The sequence below is a fragment of the Psittacula echo genome (genome assembly GCF_963264785.1).
Source record: "Psittacula echo genome assembly, chromosome: 1".
NCBI classification, from domain to species: domain Eukaryota; kingdom Metazoa; phylum Chordata; class Aves; order Psittaciformes; family Psittacidae; genus Psittacula; species Psittacula echo.
Genome location: NC_137735.1, coordinates 124,151,845 through 124,175,212, shown reverse-complemented (window position 1 = coordinate 124,175,212; position 23,368 = coordinate 124,151,845). Strand labels below are relative to the sequence as shown.

At 42.7% G+C, this 23,368-nt stretch overlaps 1 protein-coding gene across 1 annotated transcript; it reads right to left on the bottom strand.

The window, feature by feature from the left end:
* Window positions 1–908: 908 nt before the first annotated feature.
* On the bottom strand, window positions 909–18,065 carry E2F7 (E2F transcription factor 7; the record flags this gene model as incomplete). Its single annotated transcript, XM_080624623.1, has 12 exons — window positions 909–1,085; window positions 2,041–2,465; window positions 3,699–3,969; window positions 4,820–5,339; window positions 5,959–6,043; window positions 6,686–6,865; window positions 7,635–7,781; window positions 8,826–8,984; window positions 9,529–9,813; window positions 12,203–12,371; window positions 14,350–14,625; window positions 17,982–18,065. The coding sequence occupies 12 exons, from the start codon at window positions 18,063–18,065 to the stop codon at window positions 909–911; spliced, it is 2,778 nt and encodes a 925-aa protein (XP_080480749.1).
* Window positions 18,066–23,368: the final 5,303 nt, after the last annotated feature.

Here is a 23,368-nt window from a genome sequence, read left to right as displayed (position 1 = left end):
GGAGATGAAATCTTAGCACAGCCCTCTCAGTGGCTTGCCACTCTGTCAAATGTAATTAAGGAATCAGGTTTTGTATTTTTTAGATTTAACTTGTACATTTTGCTCAGAGTAAAAGAAAAAAGAACCAAAAACCAAAACCTAAGGACTACTACAGTTCATTAACACAAATATAAACACGTTAACATTCACAGTTATTTTGGTCTTAATATTTTTTCACATGTATACATTCAATCATACTGTGTTATTATTAGGTTTTTCTAACCACAAGTGCTGGGCAAATTGTACAACAACCAACTGACATTCAAGTAATCCTACCCTGAGAAAATCTGTTATTCTGAAGCTGAAAAAAAAGACTTTTTTGCACTAAATCCCACTCCAATGTACAAAATAAATAGCAAGAGGCTGCACTGCGGAGGCAGGATTTGACAGATTGGAACTGAGGAAGCAGTTTCTCTCACAACTGCAGAAGTTTATCACTTTTACCACAGATTTACTCAGGGTAAGTAGAGAACATGCAAAAACAAATGCTTACCCCAGATAAGTGCTAGACATCTCACTTCAAACCATGAATAAAGAACCCTGGGGACTCCAAGAAAATCTGTTTGCATCTCCTCACAGCAATAAAGTTTCCCAAATTAAAACCACAAATGCAGTTTGATGCCCACAAGGGCACGTGAAACACAGCATCTGAATTCAAGTCAGTACTGAAGGAATAACGCAGTAAAAGGGTTTCGGTACCAAGGATGATTTGTGAAGAAGGTGGCTAACAGAACCAGCGCGTGAATAGATAATGGGGAAGCATACCAAAAGGGATGACATTTTAACACACTCCTCTTGTTAAGAGCTTGATCTCTTGTAATAGATACAGAGTCCTAGGACAATCCGCCCACAGTTTGGAATGAGTGGAGTTAGTCAGGGCTGGAACTAGAGATTTCCAGTCTCCTCTGCACAGAGCTGGCATTTCTGGTCTGGTTGCCTTCATTTTTCTTCCATGCAACAGGGTCTCCAAGACTTCCAGGAGTTTTGAAAAATGCCTCATGATGCACAGGACGAATGTTCTTGGGAGTGAGGGGAGCTGATGAAGGCTATTAAACAAAACCAAAGAGATTCAGTAGGGTTTTCTCAAAGCCTACATGCAAGCATGCAAACAGAAGGCAGCTTGTAGATGTCAACCTCTGTACCCTGCTACTATAGGGAATGACTTCAGACATCCTTTCAGAAGCTGCACAGGCTTTGCCCCTGCTTTCTGTTCTGGAACTGTCTGCCAGCACATCGTTGCTGGAAGCTGATAGCTTCTATCCATTTCCAACTTAAACGTATTCATGACTAGTTCATATTCATTCATTCTTATGCCAATCTTGCCCTTCAGCTTAAATGGCTTTCTCTTCCTTGATGTTTTACTCACTTTAGTTGTTTGTTAGCACCAAAATAGGTCTAAAATCAGTCTTCTAAACCCTGACCACTTGTCTTTTAAGTACCACTCTACTGTAACCTCTAATGTTAGTATGTGTGACAAGACTGCTTTATGTCACTCACTGTACTTCAGATCAATGGGTCCTTCTTTACTTTTGAATTTCTCAACTTTTTTACTCAAAAAAGTCTGTTTCTGTGGTAGATTTAAAAAAATATCTTTATAAAAAAGATCAACAAAACCTACAAAAAGAATTTTTCCCCTCAGTTCTGATACTGCTGTTACTTTTCCATTATTTAGTGAAGAGAGATCAGAACAGGAGTGAAGAGGTAACCCAGGACGCTACCACCAGAGGCGTTGCAGCCAGCTGACAAACAGTCCTCCTGTCCTAATGTGTTTCTGTAGCCATTGCACAACACAAGATAGTGTCAAATGGAGAAAAAATACTTACCTGGATTTCTGGGAAAAAAAAAAACCCTGTAACCAATTTTTTTTTTCTCTATTCCTGTAAGATTTTTAAAGGTTAAGACTTTTATGACACACTGGCATCAGCCTGCAGCACGAGGTGCCTTCAGGCTCAGTGACGTGGCATGGTGCTTCATTGTCAACCAACCACCATTCCCACTTACCTGCTGCAGCTTCAGAAGGGTCACCGGATGCCCCATACACACATGGGAGTCCAGTTTAACAGCACCACAAGATCTTGGGAGTGCAGAACTCAGGTGCTGAGCAGGGTGAGCTGGTTGCTGAGGATCCACTGAAGGCGCAGGTGAGACCTTGGGGGTGACCACTGCTGTGGTGCCTATGAAAACAGGTGCTATTGATGCCAGGCTGGACATGCTGAAACTCATGGAGGTGGCAGCTGAAAAGGAGACATCGGGAACTGTGGGAAGAGGACTGGTGATTGTGGGAGAACAAACAAGAGGGAAGGAAGCCAAGGCTGCTGATGGCAGCATGACACAGGGGACGCTCAGAGAAGGTAACTGGTTCGCAGCGAGACTGATGGCACCAGGGGCTTGGTTTGCAGGGAGCAGGAAATTAAAACTGCTCAATCCTAAACCAAAGAGAGAAAAAGCAAAGCATTAATACAGTTGATAAATTAGACTTAAGCTATAACTAGACTTAGCTTAAACTAGAACAGGGAAGAGGTCCAACAACAAAGAGAAAGGCTGCCCTGGAAGTAAACTGTGACAAAAACAGTAAAAAAGAAGCAAGGAAAGTGTCACAAACCTGTGACTCTTCTGTCAAGCTCCCCTTCCTTACCTCCACCTCCCCCCCTACTGCCTGTTCACTGTATATACATCCATTTACTTTGTTCATATTAAACGCCAAACACACCTTGCTGTTTTCTGCTTCTAACTCCAATAGTAAGAAACAGCTTGGCTAAAAACCTCTTTTTTTTTTTTTTTCACTAATGGGAATCTTATCCTCTGCTATATGAAAATATATATGCTGCTTTAAATGAGAAAAAAACCCCAAACACAAAACAAGCTCAAACATACACCCCAAAGATGCTTATTTTCCTGACAAGAGCTGAAATACTGTTTTGAAACAAAAGCTGCTCTGGTTCCCCATTTGTCTGACCTCCCAAAACACCAGGATAAATATTTGCAAATTGAGCGTCTCCATCTTACAAGTGAAATCCCATAGACCCAACTGTGCCAGAAATTAATCAAATACTAAAGCAGTAGTCATGGATATCTAAGTTTCCTGTTCCCACAAACCAGTCTTCCACTTCACAGAAACACAGGACAAAAAATGGTGAACATGAAATCCTCCTGCAGTATTTTCAGCTGCTTCCTCTCCATCCCTCCCATGTCCTACAGGTAGGCATGGCTACACTCCCAGTGCCTCAGTTTTTGTGGGGTTATCCCAAGGATGCATGTCACAAGACAGTACAATGTTCACAGCTGACTAAATTCACTCACTCAGGGGGATGCTGTTGCACTATTCTGGCCACCTTATTGCCAAACATAGATTTCCAGCTCCTCTGAGTTTTGAATGCTGAGTAAGTGTCTTTTTTCTGCTGCGCATAATTCAATCATGCAAACCCCACATTATTCATTGCTATTAATGTTTGGGTCCTTCAGAAAAATGACTGTATTTTCAGAGAAACAACAGTTCATCTGAAGTCAAGAGAATTCAGAGCTATTAAACTACTACAGAGAACTGATGACAGGCTTTTCCTGCCAAATACAGACTTATTCACCTATCTGTAGGCCTCCCTATTTGCTCAGTGAAGAGATGCAGAAATCTGGGTGCCTCTGGATCTCATGGCTGTCCTTACCAGCAGTAGATTGAACATAGAGATACTGTGGTAGGAAAGGTTGATTGCTGCTTTCTGTAGAGATGTGAGCTTTTCCTGGAGAAGGTTCATCAGGGTCTTTATTCTGAGACCCTTTTTCTTGCTCCTGAGAATCTAAAGGCTTAGTAGGCTCCTTGTTTGAAGCCTTTGGAGCAGCAGGACTTGTGAGGTCAAGACGAAAAGCTTCTAGATGTGCAGCAGAGGTACAGCCACTTCCTGGGGTAGATTCAGCCTTGGGGGTCTCGAAAGGCTTCTAAGCAAAAACAAAAGAGGAAATGAAGAGTCCAAACTGAAATAACACAGTGCAATTCCTCAGCTACAGAATAAAACATGCATCTGTGCAAAGGAGCAGCACAAAACTGATTAACAAGTCACCATGTTAAAAAGCTTTGTTTGAGGGTTTGAAGAACCATATTAGTGATGCCCAAACCCTGTGCTGTAGCTCACTTTCAGTACTTGAAGACACTGGATAAGAGATACGTGAGCTTTGGGATTAATTTTTTATTGATAAGGAAAAACACCTGTTTCAATTGGCTTATATTCAACACTGATATGATCTTGAGCCTGACTCCGATGGTAAGCAGTTAGGAGAACCCTGAGATAGCTGCACTTCACCTTTTACCATCATCCTTCTCCAACATGCCTGCTGTGGGCAACATGGCTTGAGAAAGGGCGACTCAAGCTGGAGAGTAGTGGGGAAGTACAAATCACATTTGCTCAGTGGCGTAAGCAATGCTGCTGCTGCTAACTGGGAAAGCTCAAGGCGAAGATGAGGAATAATAGTCACATTAATTTCCTCCCCACTGGCAGGTTGCCTTGTTGAAGACAATGATCAGGACACTGATTCCAAAGAACAGATGAGCATCACATCCCTCTCCAAAGGAATCACACTCCAGTTTCCTCTGGTGGTGTGAAAAATCTCCCAGTTAATGCCTATACTTTGTAAACAGACCTCTTACAACTTTATCAACATGTGGGAGGCAGAATTTTTACCTGTAACAAGAGTGGCACAGTGAATTTTCACTTCTGAACACACTGTCTTGGGCAAAAGTACTTTCCTTGCTAACACAAAGCCTAAGAGATAATGAAATTCACTTCTTTACCTTGGATACCACAAGTGAGAGAGGCAGATCCCTCTGTTCCATGGTCTGCTTTTTAGCAGCTGGCTCTTCATCATCTATAGGTGCAGAGGGTGATGCACACTTGTGGGAGCTGCGTTTCTGGGAGACAGCTGAAGGTATGGCAGCCTCAGCTTCTGCATTCCTGTTTCCCACATCTCCTGCACTAGGCAAGCTCTCCCTCAAGTTATTTTCCTGAAGCCCACCACACAACATAAAAAGGGATGAAGATGGAAAGCACAGGAATGGTTGGTTAGGCAGCAAGGCAGGTTTTCCATTTTCTGTTTTGGAGGCTGCTAGCGTGGAAGGATGTGGAGCTTGGCTGCTGATGCCATTTGGCAGTGAGAGGCTTGGCACATCTGTCTGAACCACAGGGAAAACTGCCTGAGGCAAAGGGTTAACACAAAATTCAGAGTCCCCAGGAACTGAAAGAAGGGAGAGAGGTGAGGTTATGCTTGGGTTACTTGCTGATTTTAATATTGTTTCTGTGGCACAAGCTTCATTCCTAAAAAAAAAAGTAATGAAAAGAGGAAAAACATTTAGTCCAAAATTACCCCCCTATTTTATCCTTGAAAGCAAATAGGTACATTGTTGGACATAAATGTGGAAAAATTCTGTCCCCCCAACCAGTACTTTACACAGTTTACAAGATACAAGAAGTGCCACTTTTTATTATTTCTAATTACACAGAAGCAGACTTATCAGGTTTTGGGCAGAACAATGATGCTTTTTGTTGCACTTAACTAGAATCAATCATTCAGAAATTAATTCAAATTAGATGTAGATAAGACCCACTGATATGACAGAAAGGCTTTTGCAGAGAATTATGATTTGCTCAGCCTACCTAGACAACAGGGCAAAGGAGGCAGGGATGACCTATATAAACAGACATGAGATGAAGAACTACTGAAGCTGAAGGACAACAATGGTACAAGTATAAATTGGTAAGTATAAATTGGCCATGAAAAAAAAATAAAAGAAAGCCATGGTAAGAACTATTAGTATTAACACGGTAATGAGACCATCCAGTAATTTTCTATCTCAGGCTCATTAATAGAATCTAGCCTTGAACTAAACATGACAAGCACAAATCTGAAACTGGACAGGAGTTAAGACCAACTTACCTAGTATCTTCCTCTATTTTCTGCCTGCAGACAGCTGCTGGATTTATCATTTTGGAGCAATATTCTTCTGAATTCGTAATATAGGCTGAAAGAACAAAGGAACATTCAATTAATAACAGATCTGTTTACCAAGCGTATTTTGATACTGGCCATATAAAATAATTGGTATAATTTTTCTATCCTGGCACATTTTTGTAACGTCCACTAATGACCTACAGCCAGAATCTGCAAGGCACTCAGAACTCAGTCCCACTGGAGAGGTGCTCAATATCATAATTTCCTACAAGAGGGAACTGTAAAAAGCCCTCTAATTGCTTTGTCTTTTTAACAGCTATCCATTAGATTGTTACAATAAATTCCACTATATTAGAAACCATAAAATAAAGCAAGCTTTTGTGTAGCTAAGGAATCTTTCTTTATCTCTACCAAATTTTAACAGAAGAAACTGTAGTATAGTTGCAGTTAGTGGAGAACAGAAACATTTACCAGAAAACAAACTGCAGATTTAAGGCAGTATGGCCCAGATTAATCTCATCTAACTTTAGGCACTTGACTGAAGGGTCCAAAACAGAAGTCTAATCACGTGAACAGTAGAAATATAAGCACTTCCAAAGCATCGTTCTCATATTTAATTAGCTGACTCACCCAATCAAATGCCTTACATTGGTGGGCCCACATTTGGGCAGATCCACTGGGATACAAAAGAACATGCTTCACTAGTAATTACCTTGCCTCTCTTGATGTGGGCTGCTGGGCTCAGAACTGACCTTCCTTCTGGTCTCTTCACTGTTAAATGAAGTGTGATATGTAAACCTTTGTCTTCCAGTAGCACAGATCTGATATGGGGCACAGGCTCCTTGTGTCCCTGGCAGAGGATCAGATGTTGGGCTATGCCCTCTCAGTTCACCTGTAGGAACATGATTTTGTACAACAGTCCTTCATGGAATACAGCTCCTCATTTAGGCTTCTGCCATGTTACCAACCTTGGTGATAAGAGGTAACCTCTAGCCCATCTCAAACCCCACAACATGGAAGCAGACCTAAGCTCAGTATGCACTGGTAGATAAGATAAGGGCTTCTTTTCTTTTCACTCCATGGCAGCTTCTGCAGCAGCTACACTCTAGTGTGCATAATCAGGAGGAAATAAATGGTGTTAACAGTATCCTTTACTTTTACTTGGTCCTGGCACTGGCCTAACCCGAATATTATTACCAAAGGGCTTCCTTTTGCTCTGGCTTCTAGCCATGCAGTTTACAGACATGCTCTGACCCACCACCTCCTTCGCAGACTGTACTCTGTACTAAGGTATGCACGCAAGAAACAGCCCTGCTCTACCTTGGTAAATCCCCTTACGAACAAAATAATTCACTGTCTAATTATAACAGAATTACTGAGATTTTGCAACCCAGAAAAGCTGTGGACTCAGATTTGGAGATGTAGGCATTATCTGCCATTGTTCTACAATTTATAGTTACGTAAGTTGGTGTAAAAATACCAGCAAGACAGTGTTCTTCAACATCCCTCCACAGCCCTTAGGCCTAACAAGGGCAAATGCTGAAGTGGCCAGCAGTTAACCATCACAGGGTGGACAATGAATGCTTAGCCATTCTTTACAAATGGAAAATAACCTTTTACCCTGGGAAGGGTTTGTCAAAAAGAAAAGAGATGTGAGCTACCCAAGTTAGTGGTCTTGCCAGGGAATTCCACAGGCCCGATCCACTTGAAGGCTGGTTTGCGTCCTCTTTCCTCTGTGACATGAACTTTCTTGATCAAGCCTAGGCTGGTGAGAACATTGGCAATATCATACAGTCTTCGTACCTTTGCTAACAGAAAAGGGCAGAAATAGTCAGGATAGCTACTTTTACAGCACATACAGTACATATTTACACGGTAATTTTGTTGAGAATAAAACCACAGCTTTCATAGATGAGGTGGGTAAAATCAAACTGGGATAGGCTTAAGCAACCTCCTGTGAAGCCTGCCATACCAGCTCCCACCTGCTTGTCACTGCTTCTTCAGATTTTAGCTGCTTATGCATCTTAGCTGCTCAGGTTTAAGCAATGGGTTAGGGAATGATTACATCATCAGCTTGCCCAGAAAAGGCAGCTACCTCCACATGTGATGAAGAAAAGCACTTGGGGGCAAGAGGCACGTGACTGCAAAGCTCATCACAAAAGGACACATATTCATCATGTGGAAAATGTAACCCTCTTAGAAAAATAAAATATCTCCAATAACATGTTAGAACCGAATATAATACCCACAGGTTGTCCAGCTAAACTCCTCACATCCCTCCCAGTATTTGGAGTAGAATTTTAAGACTGAAGTGCAAGTACTTTGTTTTAAAAGTACTTCAAAGACTTAAAAGTCTTTATTTTAGAATAATTATTTGCTAATGCTGAGTTTTTCTATGTTGTCCAAGAGATCAAAGTACTAATCCTCACTAACTGAAAAGCAAACAGTGCCATCCAGCTGTGAGAGATTTCTGGGATAAAAAGAAGTAACACATTTCTGCAGAGAAGAAATTTAACTCTGTTAAATTAAACAACATGTTTAATTTCAACAAGTCCTGAAACATCATTTAGAACAGCACAAAAAGTAGAGTTAAAGTATGAAAAAAAAAAATCCAAACAAAACCAACATTTTTATTTTGAAGATAAAATTTGAAGGTAATTGTCAAATGGACTCTTCCCCACCCCAAGCTCTGATTTCACAAAGTAGCATTCATAAATAAGAAAAACCCTAAACCACATTTCAGCAAAATATTCCTGATCTGCTCTTGCCACTACCTACTGGTGTCAGTTCAAACATGCCCCTATTTCCTTTACTCACAGACTGATTGATTTGCTTATCAACAGCCAGCTTACTTTTAAACTTGCTGTGGTCCACTGTATCCTGGGTTTCTTCTATCAGTATCTTTGCTGCGATGTCCAAAGTGACTATCTTGGTCTTGGAGACAAGGAACAGCATGACAAACTTTTGGCTCATAATCCGCAACGACTTGTCCTTTCTGCTGTTTGCAGATGCTGTGTTACAAATAATACCCAAGCCTCTTAGCATATGTCATCCATCATAGCCAGAAAACTAGCAAGTAGGTTTCTCACACAGAAAAGGGGTAAAGCATTTCCTTGTCAGGAAGCAGAAATCTTTTGAAAGGCAGCAAATAATTGAGTAGTGCAGACAGAATTCTCTCTTTGAAAGGCAATAAAAAAATAAAACTTGCAGAAATAGCTTTTAGAATGTCAGGTTCCAAAGCTGACTCCATGTTACACTGTTCTGCACCATTATAATTTTGTGACTCCAATGGACTTTGTAAGCATGTATTATGCGGGCAGCATGCAAACAGTGGACAAATGGAAGATGGCACCTTCTGTCAAGATAAAGCATTTACTGCCATGTACAGGCGGGGACAGAAAAATTCTGTTACCTCCATGGTGAATTCAGCACCTTTTTGCAAAGAATATTTTTTTATTATTTAATTGAAAAGCAAAGCAAGAGAAGAAGTCACATAGCAAACCGGAGGAAGAGACCTGTGTCTGTGTATCACATGACACGTATTAGTTATCTTACCAGAGGTGCAATCTGGTTCTGAAAAGTCCATTAAGGGTCTGTCTTGAGAATCTGGAATAGTTTCCTTTTTCTGTTCTCCAAATTTGTACTCCAGGTCCTGCTCCTTGTGCTGGAAGAAGGTCATTAGCTCCCCATACTGCAGCTCTCCTGCTTCCTGAAGTGTTTTCAGAGTTTGACTGAGGTTGTGCCGGCCATGCCAGCAGTACTGGTTCTTGGCCACACGGCTAACCAACTGCAATGACTCCAGGACATTCACTATATCATAAATTCGTCTCCGCTCGACTCCTGTTTTGAGGTTAGGGGGAGAATAAAAAAGACACAGATGCTCATCTAGTTTTAATGCGCTCTTCAGAAAAAGTGCAAGAGAGAACAGGCTGTTCTCTAATACTGAGTGTTCACAATATATTTTTAACTGTTCACTTGGACACATTACATTAGATCCATCCATATCCGCACAATTAAGAACTGACTTGTGTGTGGCCAGCCCCATAGTATTACGCTCTTTGTCTATCTTCTTTTCTGCTGGCCCACTCAGACCTATCCAGATTGTCCTAAGGTTTCCTGAGCACTCTGGCCCTTCCTGTCGAGAGAGCTCCAGAGCTCAGACACATACCTGTACACAAGCCTGTGTGCAACAGAGGGCAAGAAAGGGTCTGAGCCTGGTGCTGACACGGGGTAGATATAAAAGCCCACTCCTAAAGGAACCACTTGCATTTTGCATGGCACAATTACTTGCCAAGAACATACCAAGCAAAGGAGCCTCAAAGGCTTCACAGGTGAAAAGCAGTGGAGAGTAAGACTCACTGTTTCCAAATGCTGCAGAAACAAGTCCTCAGTGCTGGCTGGGTCTGCAACAATGGGAAATCTATGAAACATGTCCAACTTGGGTTCAGCCTGACTGACGTGAGCAAGGTTGGGAACTGAATATGAACAGCCTGGTGGCTCTGCTCACTGTCCTGAGTACTCATGTCTAGCACTGTTTGAAGCATGCCTGTTATATATAACAGTATACTATACACTAGTGGCAACATCTGTACTACAAATCCCATAATGGTTAACATTAGCTGAGCAGACCAAGTGCTAGCTCAGGGGAAAGGTTTTGAAAGACTTCCCTGTGGAAGGTGAGGCCTTGATGCATCTGTTTACACATCTGGAAAATATGGATAATACTTACCAGCCTCAAACAGGTATTAGGATAAACAATTTATGAGTATTTCTAAGTGTGTGGAGATCTTGGAGTAAAACATACTCCAGAAGATTAAGAGTGATACACATATCCTGTGTCTGTAAGGCACCAGAAGCATAGTTCTCTTTGCAGTCTTTTCCATAGGTCTTCAGTGAACAAAGCAATATAAATTTGTAGCAAAGACTCTATTACAGCCATCATTTGTTACACACAGAGAGCAGCAACATCAGCAGTGAATAAATTTGTGGTTTCTGAAGCAAGTGGATATGGGCAAGCAAGGAAGTGAAAACCAAAGGGAGGAAAATAAGCACAGTCCTTTCAGGGAGGTAAAATACAAAACAGTGGGTTTTAAAAACAAAGTTTCTAGTATTAGGGAAAGCAAAGTAACGCCGCTTCAAACACAAAATAAAGCACTACTCATGTTCAGCTGTACAAGGTTGGAGCACAGGCACATCATGCAAACACAGAAAGAAGTAACTACAAACCTAAAATAACAATTTATTTAAAAATTAATTTCTTTAACTATTTTACTTCATCTGAATTCTCTCTTATTCTCACTTCCTATTACCAAGGCAAATAAATGAGTATTTCAAGGACTTCCTTGGCAGAGTCACAGAGGACATCACTCCTCTGCTCCCTTTCTTTCCAATACAGGCACATTTCATTTTTGCTTCCTCTTTTCTGGTAAATACCTGAGTTCTAAATGTAAATAAAATATTTATTTAGTTTAAGTCCAATCTTATAAAGCCATGCTTAGCTAAGAGACAACCCCTCCAAGGACCTGGATCTTTTTCTTATTTGTGTGACTTGGCTTAGCCCTCTCTCCCAAATTTCATTGCTTCTCTCAGGTATTTCATTAATCTTTTAGCTAAGACCAAACCTAACAGGGGACCCAGCAAATAGGTTACTTGATACCTTCTTGTCACCTCAATACAACACATTTTCTCATTCTGCTCTTGCGGGTCTCCTGGTAACCTACCCTCACAAGAGAACATTTAAAGCTAAGATAACCTTGATGAACCATGAGACCCTGGAAGATTTAATGTCAGGCATGTTACTGAAGTCAGACAGTAAAGTCAACTGATTTCCTACACTAACTAGTTTGCAACTGCTTCCCCAAACATCCCATTCTGACAAAAGATCTTGTTTCTAAGTCCTCCTTCAGAAGGTGTGTAGCTCATAAGTCCTTCCATGTTCAGCAAATTGAGAATTTAAGCAAGCAGCACGGTTGGTGAACAGCTGGAGGATAGAGCCATCTAGTATAAAGTACTGTCAGAAAGGAGATTTTAAGATGGTAGCATTATCAAGCAGTAAAGACACTTAGCAATATTAGTAATTTCAAACTCTTTATTAGTATGATTAGAAGAGCATCCAGACCCAGGGAAAGGCAGCCCTTGCATGTACTCTGTAAGAAGGATGACCTTTTAAAGGCCCTCCTGTTGGGCTACCCCACGTGCTCAGTTATCGCATTTTTGTAGTTATACATACCAAGAATTGAAGCCACTTCATCCAAAGAAATAGTAGTTTTTTCTGTTGACAACGGATAACTTGGATAGCGAGCTAGAAATTTTTGGCACAAGAGTCCTAAGCTTTTCTGTTTTCTGCTGGGCCTCTGCTTTTCAAATTCATCAACCGTGCTGTCGTCTACCATATCATACTGTTAAAAAATAAATGTTAACCCTTTAGTGCAGAGCTTTAGAAGCAAGGCATAGCCAAGCGAGGCGTATTTCAGATGTTAGCAGTATTTAAGCTTGGACTTTCTAGTAAGGAAAAACCATGGACACCTTGTAAGCAGAGAGCACTTGAGTGACACATTTTGCTTGCAAGCTTTTTCTAATTCATCACACAAGATATCTACAGAAAAACTTGTCTGCGAGATCATAAAATAATGATTATGCTTCAGGAAAGAATAAAACAACCAGTGAGACCAAACACACAAGACTAGCAGATGGCAAGATTCTACATAGAAGGAATATTTCTTTTTGAGAGGAGAAGGAATATTCCCTCAAACACCTCTGGATCTAATAAATCAGAAGATGTACAAGCCATCAAAGAGTTCCTGCAAAACTTCTTTCAAGAGATTTTACTGCCCTTCACAGTGCCTCTGTAACTTTAAGAAATTGGAGGCTGGGATGTTGGTCATGATGGTAAGACACTATAAAAGGAACTACCAAGTGCCTTAAGGTTTGAACCTCAAACTCAGTTAACCTGTTAGCTTAAGTGAACTCTGTAGGATAGTCTGAATATGGTATTTCTGTCCCTGCAGGGAAAAAGACCCCAGCAAAACTGTGATGGCAAGAAGAGGTATGTTTATTTATTACAAAATGAGAATGATGGAGGCTTTTTCTGCACTGGTAGCTCTTGGGGTTTTGACTCTGTGTCCAAAAAAGGAGTGAAAGAAATAATCACGGCCTCTGGTAAAAAAAAGCTGAGAGTGGTGGCAGCTGTTGAAACCCATGTTTTCTTGTTTATGAGATCTTAACTGTCCTTTGACAGTTGTGACCTTGTGGCAGGCTGTTGCTCTGATTTTATTCTTAGAGTTTTATATGGTATGGGAATAGTGGCATCTTACAGTAACACTCTTGCATCTTTTGCAAGTTAAGTGGAGAAAATTAAGTGTAAGTTTTACTAAATAGGAAATATTTGAACTCTTCATAGTAGCCACCTCAAAAATACCATATGACCTTAGTGGGCTTGCAGTGGTAATGAACTAACTTTTAACACTGACTGGTTTTTTACTTACTGGAAGCTATGTTAGGAATTACCTTTAGAACTGTTTGTTCCTTTATGACTAAATTGGAGAATTCTTCAGACTACTGTCACTGTAGGTCCTGGAAAATCTACACTTGCAGAGCGATCTGTACCTATCAAATGATGCTTCTCAGTAGGAGGACCCCAGAACTATCTTCCTCTGACTTAAATCACAGAAGAAGGATATTCTAGAAGAAGCAATCCAGGACAAGGACAGCAGTGGCTGGAATGAAAGTAAGTCTGAAGGAAGAAAACTAATGATGCTTATTACAACCTGACGTCATCCTCTCCACAGATAGCTTTCCTAAAGTGAGGACAGGGATCAGCCCCTACATTGCCTGAGTCTTGGCAAGTAAAAATTTGATTAACACTTGACTTGCTTGCTGACTACTAGTTTGGGGCTGGGGTGGAAAGTGGGAGAAAGGTTTCAGCTCATCACTCTGTGGGTCTGTTGTGGACATGGTAGAAGATTTCAAAAATATATTGAAAACTATGCCCTCCCATTGTCAAAATGCTCTTGAAAATCCTGCCTGTCTGGTTAAAAATGATCTGGCAATTTTCTTTCTAATGCAGTTCAAAAAATAATGTCAGAAGTACTTAAGTTGGGGAAAGTGACCTATTTAAGCTCTACTTCTTTCACTGTCCCTTAAGTAATATTCAGGCTTTTGAAGGGTCTCAGGTCAGTTACTAGTAAAACAATTACTTTTAGTCTTTGCAAGTCCCGCTGTTCAGCCAGTGCTGTGCAGGCAACCGTCCTTGGCAATATTCTACAATTCTGCAGTCTTTCATAGGAAACAAAGGACCAGTTGGAGTAAAAGTGAGGCACAACTTAAGGAAGGTCTGAGTCCTAAGTGAACATAAGGTAATCATGTTGTGAGTCTCACCTGCAATGAATCAGGTGTGTCACTCTGTTCACTGTTTTCTATGGGTCTGAAGAGCTCTTTCTTCTTTTCTCGGTCCCTCATGTCAGGGCTAGCAGCACTAATAAGCATCTTCAGGTTAGCAGTGGGGGTCCAGGGATCCGGCTGAGGTCTGTCAATGAGCTTAACAGGTGTAATTGGATTTCTTTCTGGGGTGCAGCCTTTTTGCTTTGATAAATCAACTGGTTCATTCTTAATGGGAGTCTTTGGGGCCATCCTGGATCGATCAAATATGTTTTCCTGTTAATGAAAAAAGCACTTCTTTAGACACAGCAGGAAAGAAACAGTCCAACAATCAATTTAATTGTTCTTATGAAGGTAATTGTAGTGACTTATGCCTTGGCACTCACAGCTATATTTAGCATGGCTCTTCTGCCTCTGTTGGAAGGAGTAAAATAGTCAACATGCTACTGTACTTGAGGCAGTGTGTAAGAGATACTGCCCTGAATTACAGAACCTGAGGTCAACCAGTCAAACTTGTGGCCTATTAGGCTTTTAAACTCTGACTGTTATTACAAGACAGCATTGCCCACAAACATAAATCACCAAATCGGATCGAAACTGAGATAATGCATTGGTCATGTTACACTTAGCAAGAAAACATGTTCTGCTTAAGAAGTCCCCAGTGAAAAGCCATGGTAGGGATGCAGCTTACACTGTCATAAAATGTCAAACTGAAGTGGCTGTAACTTCATGTGCAAGTGACATAAGTTTTGCATCTGCACTATCTGCTGTTCAAAACAACGAAGAAAAATCTCCATAACTATTCACTGACTGTAGCTAAGAACTGCTAGAAGAAAAAGTCATTTTAATCATTAGCTGATTTTTATCATTCTTTGAATGAACACCAACTCCCTCCAGTCCCTAGCTGCAATAAAACTTTCTTCATATTTCATCTTTGGGTCCAGTTTTACCCCTTCCTCTTACTGCAAGAATTATCACTACTGATCAAATAATCTCAAAGGACTGGCTGAATAAAGCGTAAAGGGTATCTTAGAGCCAAGACATCCATTTCTGAGCAGCAAGTAACAGTACTTCTGTCTAGCCTGTTAGTGCAAATAGCTTGTGAAGACTAGAGGAATGAAGTAGACAGGATGCTATACTGGCTTTCCTTGCAGGGTATCAAAAATTGAGGTCCAGGTATTCTAAATGTGGGACAGAGCAGGGCTTCCACAAATGCCCATGCAGAAAGTTGTACTGTATCTTTTTGCCCAGGGAGATCAATGTTCTGTTTGTAGATAGTACACCTATAACTTAATTCTCCTTAATACCCTATAAAATAAATTTAAAATAAAATAAATATTATATTTATAAATTTTAATAAAAATTAAAAATAAAATAAATTTAAAATGAAATAAATAAAATACCCTATAAAATAAAAAAAATAGAAAAAGGTCACTGTGGTTTTTTTGAACTCTAGCTACTATTACTCAGTAGCTTCTAGATTTAGGCCCTTAAAATGATTGCAGGCACCTTGAGCGAAGTGAGAAAAAGCGAAGCTGACAGATTATCATCAGAAAGCCAGCAGAGCTTGTAACTTGCTGGAATTGGGAGTGAAGCCTTTAGAACCACAGCTAACTGCTTTTAAATTATAAATCGGGCTTGAAGTTGTTAGCTCTTCAGTCTAGCTGTGCGTTTTATGGTGGTGTCTCAAACTGAGCAAGTCTCAGACTCAGATTACCACTTCTTTTTTTCAAAATGAGTTTTAAAAATCTAACATGATGACTTTGAGGCTGGATATTATTACGTATTTTATTTTGTGCAGCAAGAAGTTCAATTCTAAAATTCAATACAGTCTGAAATAAAATGTTAAGTTACTATTGGTTTGCTATAAGAACTCTCCAAGTTTTGCCTTTTACTTGGAACAATTCAGCTATCATCAGCGGAAAGATATTTAAATAGGCGATTCCAAATATCATCTTATCAGGTACAGTCTAGCTAGCAAGCACACATGTTCCAGTAAAAACTGAAGCTGGCTTTTACTAGGAACAGTTCTATGGCATCCAAACTGAAAATGAATTTGGCCCATCAAAAGCATTATGCTCCGAGCACTGATGAAGAGCACTTCTCCATACATTCACCTATGAATTACACAAAAGGATGTTATAAATATACCTCCTTTTACAATTAACAGCCAGTTGTAACATAACTACACTGTGATAAATAGGGGTCAACTTAGAGGCCACGGTATTTCTTGGAATATATGTTCACATAATGTTGGCACTCAATATATTCTTGCAACTTTACATTTGGCAGTGAATCAACACTTAATCTGTAACAGAGAAAGTCTACCTTCCCCTCAGGTTCCTGCTCACTATACCTGGTGCTAATGGCACTTCAGTGAGGGTAGCTGAAGCAACTTGCTGTTCCACTATCTCAAATGCTCATGTTTGTGCAAATACCACCATGAAAAAAGTAGTGGCACTATACAAGAAGCACACGTCTACTATCAACCTTGCAGATCTTTATTTCCTGAATGTCATAATTGCCTACTAAAGTAAGAAATGCTTTTACCCTTTCTCAGTAACTGCAATGCTTTATGTGAACTCCCAGCTGTATTCCACAGAATCCAAAGGCCAGTTGGCAGAAGTGTGAGATTCACCTTGATCCAAGCAGAGATGGCTTTCAAATACAAGAGGACAGGACAGGCTGGCTTAATAAGCCTAGTTTGTAAATAGTAATTCAGATTTCTGAGATAATAGGAGCTGAATATGACAAGAATTATGTGATCTCTGGATGACTCCTGATTGAGCATGGGCAGCAGGTCATGAATCAGGTCTAGTTCAAGAGATGTTACTGAGCAAAATACGCACGAGGCTAAGATACCCTGTTTCCTGGCTGCTGAGGTAAGAGGGGAACTTGTTCCTTGCTGAGTAGCACTGCTCAGTCTCTTGACCTGGGAACATCACTGTACGGCTACAGACCAGAAGGCAAGCATAGTAGAATGTGCACCAGCATGCTCAAATAATAGGACCATATGATGCTCATATCATGTCAGGCTTGGTTTTGGTCAGCTTTTGAAGGGTGAGCCTGTAGAAGAGCCTCCTCTACCTTACCCAGCAGTAGCCACTGGGATGGTTGAGATCACGTAGTAGTGAGTGAAAGCTAAAAACTGTTTCCCTGGGAATGATGCCAGAGTGTAATCATTTCACTTACTGACAACGGTGGGGTGGCTCATGATTGTTTTACTGACTTCTCTTTTTATCTTAACGGTAGCGTCGGACACCCCTGTGCTCCAAGTGCCGACAGGTAAGATGCTGCTGCGCAGGTAGAACACGGCAGGGCGGACCAGGTGTGCTGGTCCAGTGGGCAGCACCCCAAATACGGTCAGCAGGAGCGTGAGGAACACGATCCAGGCCCGACCCACCTCCCAGCCCCGCGGGTCGAGGCCCTGCACACACGGGGCTGTGGCGCCGCGGCCCTAACCCACCCCGCCCGGGGGGGTGCCCTAGTCCTCGGAAGTACCGGCCGCCCCCCCAGAGCTCCGCGCTGCGCACGGGCCGGCACCGTGACAGGCGGAGTAACGTGTGAGAGGACCCTGCAGCGCTGGGGATAGACCGCGGCCGCCGCTGCCCCAACACCCCGAGCCCGCTCACCTTCTGGGCGGCAGCCTCAGCGCGGCCCCGCCGCCCCGGCCGGCCGCTCGCCAGGTTCCGCAGAGCCAGGACGCTCGCGTCCATCTACAAAGCGAGAAGGCGCTTTTAGCCCGGCCCTTAAGAGGAGCCGCTCCCGCCCCGGGGCAGTGCTCCCGAGCCCGGCGGGAGGCGAGCAGAGCGCGGCAGCTCAGGACTCACCCTCCCGCGGCCGGGAGGGGCTCCGCGCCCTCACCTCGGCTGTGGGGGAGGTGGGGGGCAGCGGGCGGGGGGCGCGCTCGGCCGTACCGCTCCCGCCAGGACGCCCTCAGACATCGCTTTTACAATCCGGCCAATCAGGCGCGGCCCGCCGGGGAGCCCCGGCCGCGCGGCCGGCCAATCAGCGCGCGGGCTGGCGGCGCGCGGCTGCGGGGCGCGGGACGGGGCTCCCGCCCGCGCGGGGCCGCTTCGCTCCTTTTTCTTCGCGCCGGCCCTCCCACTGCACCCCTCCCACCCCCCGACTCTCGCGCCGCCGGCCGCCGGCGCGAGGCGGGCCGTTGGCGGGCGGGAAAGGGTGGCCTGAGGCGGGAGACTGGGGGGTGACTCCCCCCGGTCCGCTGTGGGGCGGGTCTGTGGCTGAGGGGGTAGCTCCTGGTGGGGATGGGGGGGAACACGCGATACTCTTTCCCGGTGCCCTCTGGTTCAGTTCTTAAATCCCTGAGGGCGGAGGAAGGGCTGAGGCAGCGTTAAGCGGCTGCAGCCTCTATCACCCGGTCGCCGGCTCACGCTGAGCGCCGTCTGGGTGGTCTCGCTGTTGGAGAACGGTACAGAGGGGTGGGCGCTGGCCGCCGCTGCTGCTCCTTGCGAGGTGCTGGGTACGGCAGCTCCCCTCGCGGGGCCCGTGCGGGCAGCCCGCGGCGCTGCACTGGGCGCACCGAGCAGCGGGTGGTTCCTCACGGTCACCCTTGAAACGAGCCTACTGCCTGGAGGGTAAAGGGAGCAGGCGCTTTGGGGAGCAGTCTGAGCGCAGGAAACTTTTCAGGAGCCCCTAGTGAGTCTGCTCTGTGCTTTTACCTCCCTTGGTAACTCACAGCGTACCGAGATAAGGGAAGAACTGGGAGACAGCGTTGTCCGAAGCCAATACATCAAATCCAGGCAGTCTGGAGCTGTGCAGTGATGAGCTCTTAGCTGGTCCTATTTTGAGACACGTGTCTTGTATTATGGGGACACGTTACAAGAAATTGTCAGTTCTGCTATGTAGAACTGCTTCAGCCTTGTAAGCTTGAGACCCTTTCTGGAGAAATTTCCTCCGTGCAATGTAATTGATTTTGCTTTTTAAATTGAATTTGTACTTAAGATATTTCTTTTTTGTTATGCTAATGACGGATACGCTGCTGCATTGTTCCTGTCTTGTTTTGTCGTAGGAGGATTTCCTTCTCAAATTGCTCATGAGCTAATAATGAGGAGTCACAGCAGAAAAACCCTGATCCACAGTTCTGATAATTTATAAAAATAATAATTTGTTAATTTTTGAGGAACAGATAAAGCCTTTTTTATTCAATAGGGCCGTATAGGTAATAGATAGCTATTAACTCTCTTGCGTTCACTTTAATTTATTCATTTTTAACCTACCGTAATTTTTATTTTTCAGCAAGTTCCAGTACACCGCATTTTGTTCAAGAGAATCAAATATGAACTCCCAGAGAACCTCTTCTTAAGAACAAAAAAGTGCTTTACAAAAAAGCCCTGTACACTTTTAAACCTTGGTCTTTCTATTGTCTAGAGGAAAATTAATTCCATAATTGCAAAGTATATCTCTCAGTATGTCTTTGCATCCATGGCACTTGTAAAGAAAGAGACGTTTCTAATGAGTAACCTGTTACTACTGCTGTCACGCACAAGAACCCTGAAAACAGACTCATGAGAGACGCCGAGTCATGGAAAATCCAAACAAGAAGTTCACATCGCACACAGACGTGCCCAGGCATGAACTCTAGGCCAAGGTAAAGAAGTTGAGAAGGGAGTTTAGCGCTGAGAGGCTGCTTGTGTGCTGCACACCTGTGATAGGAAATTGCCATCTGGCTCCTTTAGTCATCTGCTTAAACTAAAATGACACAGAAAAACACATTCTCAGACCTTTGTCTTAGGTCTGTCACAGGCAACTGTGTGTCCGTTGCCGATTAATAACATCTATGATAAGGTATTGCATGATGTGAAAGCTTAATAGGTCTTAACTGCATTTGCAGGTCTATTACAGACTTGTTGGTTGAGAGTTTAATGGTGGTCAGGACCCTAACACTTGAGTCTTGCTGAAATACTATGGTATGTGCAAGTAGAACTTCGTTTGATCATTACAACAATTGTTTCTAGCCTTCGAAGTTTAGTCATTTATAAGTGATAGAGCAGAAATTTGTAGGTTGGCATGAGACTCGGGAGGCCTCAGCCCAGATACTTGTCAATATCAACTGTAGGCTATGTAGTCGGTAAGGCACATCTAGCTGAGTTGTTACTGACTTGTAACACCATCATTTTGCTGCTGGAATGGACCTGGGGCCTTACTCTACACTCAGGGCTTGTGACTGTTCTTACTTTAGGTTAAGGGTGCCTCTGAATATAAATTCCGTTACTACAAGTCATCAAGGGAGAAATAATATGAATCAAGTTTGATGCCTTTGCTTAATTTTGCTGATGTTTTCCACGCCCAGTGTTCTTGGCAGCTGAACAGCTCACTGCTGGAAGGAAGCTGGCTGAAATGATATAACAGCTTTCTTCTGGAGATGCCACGGTCAGTTGAAGATGAGTGAGACGGATCTCCAACGGGCTGGAAGCCCAGCCTGTTTGATGGATGAAATTCAGCCCCAAAGGTGTAACGGAGCCCAGCATGTGCACAGAAAGCAGAGGGAGAGAGGTGGCACTCCTGTGCTAAAGTGGGGTGCTAGAGCCCACTTTGGCATGGGGTGCAATACGGGATATGAGTTGCATATATAGACTAAGGTGGAAGAAATGAGGTGTAATGCCATATGGGTGGGTGTGGGAGCTGCAGGGGGTGTGAAGGGACGCTGGGTACTGGTTTAATCTAAGGAAGTGACGTGTAATTAGACTGGAGGAACCCCTTCCATGGGAAGTGTTGGCTGTGATTTGGATACAGTAATTATACTTCTGCAAGATGGAACACAGAATATTCGGAATTAACATATTAATCTTGAGCTGTTAAACAATGCAAAGAACATATATAGCATGCAAATATACTATATTTGTTAATCAATGCTCATCTTTTCCGTAAGATTATACACAGAATTGTCATGCGTTTTCTAAGCTCATTTTTTGTACAGTGAAATAAACAAACAACTGTCCTCTGATAGTGGAACAGAAACCTTAAGTGCTAGACATTTTGTGAGTTAATCAGAACAAAGCTATGACGCTGCATTTCCTCTCCTAGCTGTAACAGCTGAAAGAAGCTCGCTGATTATCAGATAAGATTAATTATTGCAACCATACATACATATATCGTAATATGCTCCAAGATGATTTTACATCTATCTATCTCTATACATACAGGTGATCTACTACAACTGGCAGGAATGAGTTAACAAATTGACTACTAAATTTAAGTACAAATGCCCGTTCTTGAATGTTTTTGTTATGTAATTTCATTACAGGACCAAAAAACCCTGTCTGATTATTTACGATTTTGTTTGAATGATACACGGACTAATATATACATATAACATGAATATTATTAAGAATTAAGCATTAACATTAATTTCCTTCCATTTGTTTCCAGACTTCAAAATACAGTATTTCATGTAATGTAGAAGTGAAGGTGCCAATTCTTTGTAACAGAAAGAAAATACCTTTGACAGAGAAAATGGATGAAAACAAATCATATCAATATATCCAACAGTACTTTCCATCACAGAATAGGAAATAGTTTTTAAGACGTAAGTACCTTTAAACCTTTATGACTTCTTTAATGCAAAAAGTATGGCTGGTCAAAGACCTCATAGTTCCTCTCTTCTGTCTTCGCAGCTGCCTTTTCCTGTGACCTCATTTATGACGGAATTTTTTTCTCTGGCTTTGCTGATATTTGAAAATTAAGTGTGAAAGCTATGAGGAAGAGACAGATCCACACACAGATTGAATTATGAGGTTTTATTTCCTTTAACAGGCAGACTGAGTCACCCCATTGCTGAGCCATCAGGGAATCTGCGTGCACCAGCACTCTCACCAGTGGAGCTAGTGGTGTGCCTGGTGCTTGTTGCAGATCATTTCCCATGCTACTCCTGGCTTGGGTGTCATCCCCTTCCTGGGGCAAGCTAGAAGTTCCACTCATTAGTGACCTTAGGCTGCCTTAGATCAGGGAGGTTCTGCAGCGGCAGTAGCCACAACCGTTTGACATTCAAGAACAGCCAGAAGAAGCTGCATTAGGAGTGGTTCTATGGACATTTGGCATCAGCAACTGTGGCTAAAATACAAAGGCAGGGCTGAGAGTGGGACTTGGACAGAGCAAGGCCCTTTTATCACCATGGTGTTGGTCATGTGCTCTTGCATTCTCTGTGATACAGACCCTCAGCTGTGACAGGAGGAACAGTGTGTGTGTGTGGGGGGCACAAGTAGAGCACAGCTGGGTGGCTCAGGTAAATGACACGTAAGATACACATGTTGGAAACCATTCCAGTGAGAACGGCATTGAATGACTCTCACAGTTTCTGAGTGGTCTGGTTGCTTAACTGCTCCATCAGTATCATTGCTTCGTCCCTTAGCTCTGTCTTATCTGTAAAAAAACTAGGTAATTTCCTTGGATCTGAGTCAAGGAAGGTGCTGATGATGTTTAACCTGAGGCTACAAGTTGGTAGAAGAGCTTCAGATCTTTGGTATTTCCCATTGCCTAATTCAGGTGGAGCCCTGCTCAGGGTTGAGATTTGCAGGAGGCAACCAACTGTTTGCCTAGTGGGTAGTGTAAGTAGGCACTTCAGATGGTTCAAGAAATCCCTTCTGGGAGCTGAGCAACTGGTACAGCCGTGCCTCCCTTCTTTTATGGGTCTGATCACAGTATCACAGTATCACAGTATGTTAGAGATTGGAAGGGACCTCAAAAGATCATCTGGTCCAATCCCCCTGCCAGAGCAGGAACACCTAGATAAGGTTACACAGGAATGTGTCCAGGCGGGTTTTGAATGTCTCCAGAGAAGGAGACTCCACAACCGCCCTGGGCAGCCTGTTCCAGTGTTCTGTCACCCTCACTGAGAAGAAGTTTCTTCTCAAGTTTAAGTGGAACCTCTTGTGTTCCAGTTTGTACCCATTACCCCTTGTCCTATCATTGTTTGCCACTGAGAAGAGCCTGGCTCCATCCTCATGACACTCCCCCTTTATATATTTATATACACTAATAAGGTCACCCCTCAGTCTCC